This window comes from Wasmannia auropunctata, unplaced genomic scaffold, assembly GCF_000956235.1.
Source record: "Wasmannia auropunctata unplaced genomic scaffold, wasmannia.A_1.0 LD336083.1, whole genome shotgun sequence".
NCBI lineage: Eukaryota > Metazoa > Arthropoda > Insecta > Hymenoptera > Formicidae > Wasmannia > Wasmannia auropunctata.
In genome coordinates this window covers 114,726-117,697 of record NW_012026807.1, presented here as the reverse complement: position 1 = coordinate 117,697, position 2,972 = coordinate 114,726, and the positions used below count along the sequence as shown (strand labels likewise).

Sequence of the window (2,972 nt, the reverse complement as noted above, 5' to 3'; positions counted from 1 at the left end):
AATTCGTTGGAGCGATGGCACAGAAGACTTGCTCATATCGGAAGTGCTCAACTGAAGAAACTACAAAAAATGTCTCAGGGAATAGTAGTAAAGGAAAAGGACGTACCTGAAGAAGAGAACGATCTGTGTGACGTGTGCATGCGAGCGAAGCAGACGCGAAAACCTTTCGATAAGGAGAGAACCCGAGCGACAGGAGCGTTAGAAATTATACACTCGGACGTTTGCGGACCGATTGATCCAATTACTTGGGACGGCAATAGATACATCGTAACATTTCTGGATGACTATACACACCACACGTCGGTTTATCTTATGAAGGGAAAATTTGAAGTGTTTGACAGATTCAAAGAATACGCGGAAGAAGTGGAAACAAAGTGGAAAACAAAGGTCTGTAAACTGAGATGTGACAACGGTACTGAGTATACAAATGATAAAATGAAAACGTACTGCAGACAGAGAGGTATCAAACTAGACTTCACAGTGCCCTACATTCCACAACAGAATGGCAGAGCTGAGCGATTGAACAGAACTCTACTTGAAAAAGCACGGGCCATGATATTCGATTCTGGTCTTGGAAAAGAAATGTGGGGAGAAGCAGTCAGAGTAGCGGCATACATTCTGAACAGAAGTCCGACTGAGTCATTACAGACTACGCCTTATCATCTCTGGATGGATAGGATGCTGGATTTGTCTAATTGCCGCGTATTCGGATGTAAAGCGTACTCCAAGGAACTAGGACAGTTGAAGAAGCTGGATGAACGTAGCAAACAATTTATCTTTGTCGGATATAGTCCGAACGGTTATAGATTGTGGGACGAAACCAAGAGGAAAATTATTATACGGAGAGACATAGCATTTGATGAGAAGCGGAGAAGACCAGCTCGAAAGGACAAAATAAATATGGAAGAGTTAGATGCGGAAGCAGAAGAAGGAGTAGAAGAAACAGAAAATAGGGAAGAAGACAGAGAAGCTGAAAATGAAGAAAATAAAGTAATAGAAATAGAAGACTCTTCGGATGAGAACGAGCTGTTCCAAGATACGCACACAGGGAATGAGTCAAGTGACAGTGGGGCGGAGAGACAGAACCTGACGAGATAAGCCAACCAGTGGAGAGTCGACTCAGGAGATCGGACAGGCCGAGAAGGAAACCAAGGAGATACGACGAGCATGTTCTACTAACTTATAAAGAAGCTGTCGAAGGGCCAGACAGACTCAAATGGAGAGAAGCGATACGGAAAGAGAAGGAGTCTTTGCAGAACAACTCAACCTGGGAACTAGTTGATAAAGAATAGGTAGGAAAAAAAAGGTTACTGAGTAATAAATGGATATTTAAAATAAAAGATGATGGGACTTACAAAGCGCGTTTAGTCATACGAGGCTGTGAACAGCGGCAGGGCATAGACTACGGAGAAACATATAGTCCTGTTCTAGATAGTGCGTCGTTGCGTATATTGTTTGCGTTAATAGCTAGTTGTAACTATAATTATCTGAAATTTGACATAAAGACTGCATTTTTGTATGGAACCTTAAAAGAGGAAATATATATGCGACCTCCGGAAGGATTTTCGGTTGGTAATAAAGTATGCAAACTGAAGAAGGCGCTGTATGGTCTAAAACAAGCGCCTCTGTGCTGGAATAACAAATTCACGTTGTTTTTGAGTAAAACAGGTTTCCGGCCGCTTAAAACTGATTCCACAATATGGAAAAATGAAATGGCAAATCTCATAGTCGCGTTTTATGTAGACGATGGTTTACTGCTAGGACGAGATATCGATCAAATGAAAAAATTCATTGCGCAGATGGAAAAAACATTTGAGACTAAATGGACGTTAAATCCTGATAACTTTCTCGGGATACAAATCGAAAAAGGCGTAAAAGGTATAAAATTGACTCAACAGACTTATATTTCAGATCTAATAAATAAGTATAGGATGGAAGACGCAAAAAAGAGTACCGTACCGATGTTACCGTGTAACATACCGATACAAAGAAGATGGATGACGGAAATACCGAAGGGACCAACTTTTCGTACAGAGAGGCAATTGGGAACCTACTGTACTTATCGAATAGAACACGCCCAGATATTGCGTATGCGGTGAATAAACTAAGTAGGAAGGTTGAGAAACCAACCGTAAGTGACGTATCGAAACTGAAGCGCACTATGAAGTATGTAAAAGGTAGTATTAAGTTAGGATTAGAATATAAAAGGAAAAGAGAAATAAACAAATTAGATGTATCCTGTGATGCGGATTACGCGGGCGATATAGAGACGCGAAAGAGTACTACCGGATACGTTATATTTTTCGAAGGAGCTCCGATTAGCTGGTGTTCTCGTAAACAGCCGATAGTAGCTTTGTCAAGCACGGAAGCTGAATTCATTGCCGCAGCCGAATGCTGCAAAGAAACTCTTTACTTAAAGAATCTGATCAAAGAAATCTGTAAGCATAAAATAAATGTAAGTCTAAATATAGACAATCAGAGTAGCGATAAGATTAATTGAAACAGAAAAATTAAATAAAAGAAGCAAGCATATTGACGTTCGATACCATTTTATATGCGAAAAGGTTAATGAAGGGTTGTTGAATTTGTTCTATTGCCCGAGTGAAACGCAAACGGCAGACATACTGACAAAACCGTTAAACGCGAACAAATTTGTGATGCATAGAGAAAGCCTACTGTGTTAAACTGTATGAGTATGCGTGTGTGGATGCAAATTGAGTTAAGATTTTTTTTTGTTCAGTTGTATTCGGATTTTTTGTTGTTGTAACGCCCGATTTGAAATTGCGGGGATGTGTTGGAAAAAGGGAAAAGTAAAGCCAATTTCAAATCAAGCGCCGGAGCACTCGGATGCTCCAGATAATTGCGCAGACGCAGGGCGCTGAAATCGGAGCAGAGGAGCGCGGAGTTTGCCGGCAAAAGGAGAGGCTCACACGCTCTCTCTCCCTCGGAACGTCGGACCGGCAGGACATGCG

At 41.2% G+C, this 2,972-nt stretch overlaps 1 protein-coding gene across 1 annotated transcript in view; it reads left to right on the top strand.

The window, feature by feature from the left end:
* The first annotated feature begins 2,161 nt into the window (after window positions 1–2,161).
* LOC105448717 overlaps window positions 2,162–2,972 on the top strand; it is a 1,981-nt gene continuing 1,170 nt past the window's right edge. The window contains exon 1 of the mRNA XM_011687460.1: window positions 2,162–2,455. Within this exon, the coding sequence (XP_011685762.1) occupies window positions 2,162–2,455 (294 nt within the window). The remainder of the gene's footprint in view (window positions 2,456–2,972) is intronic.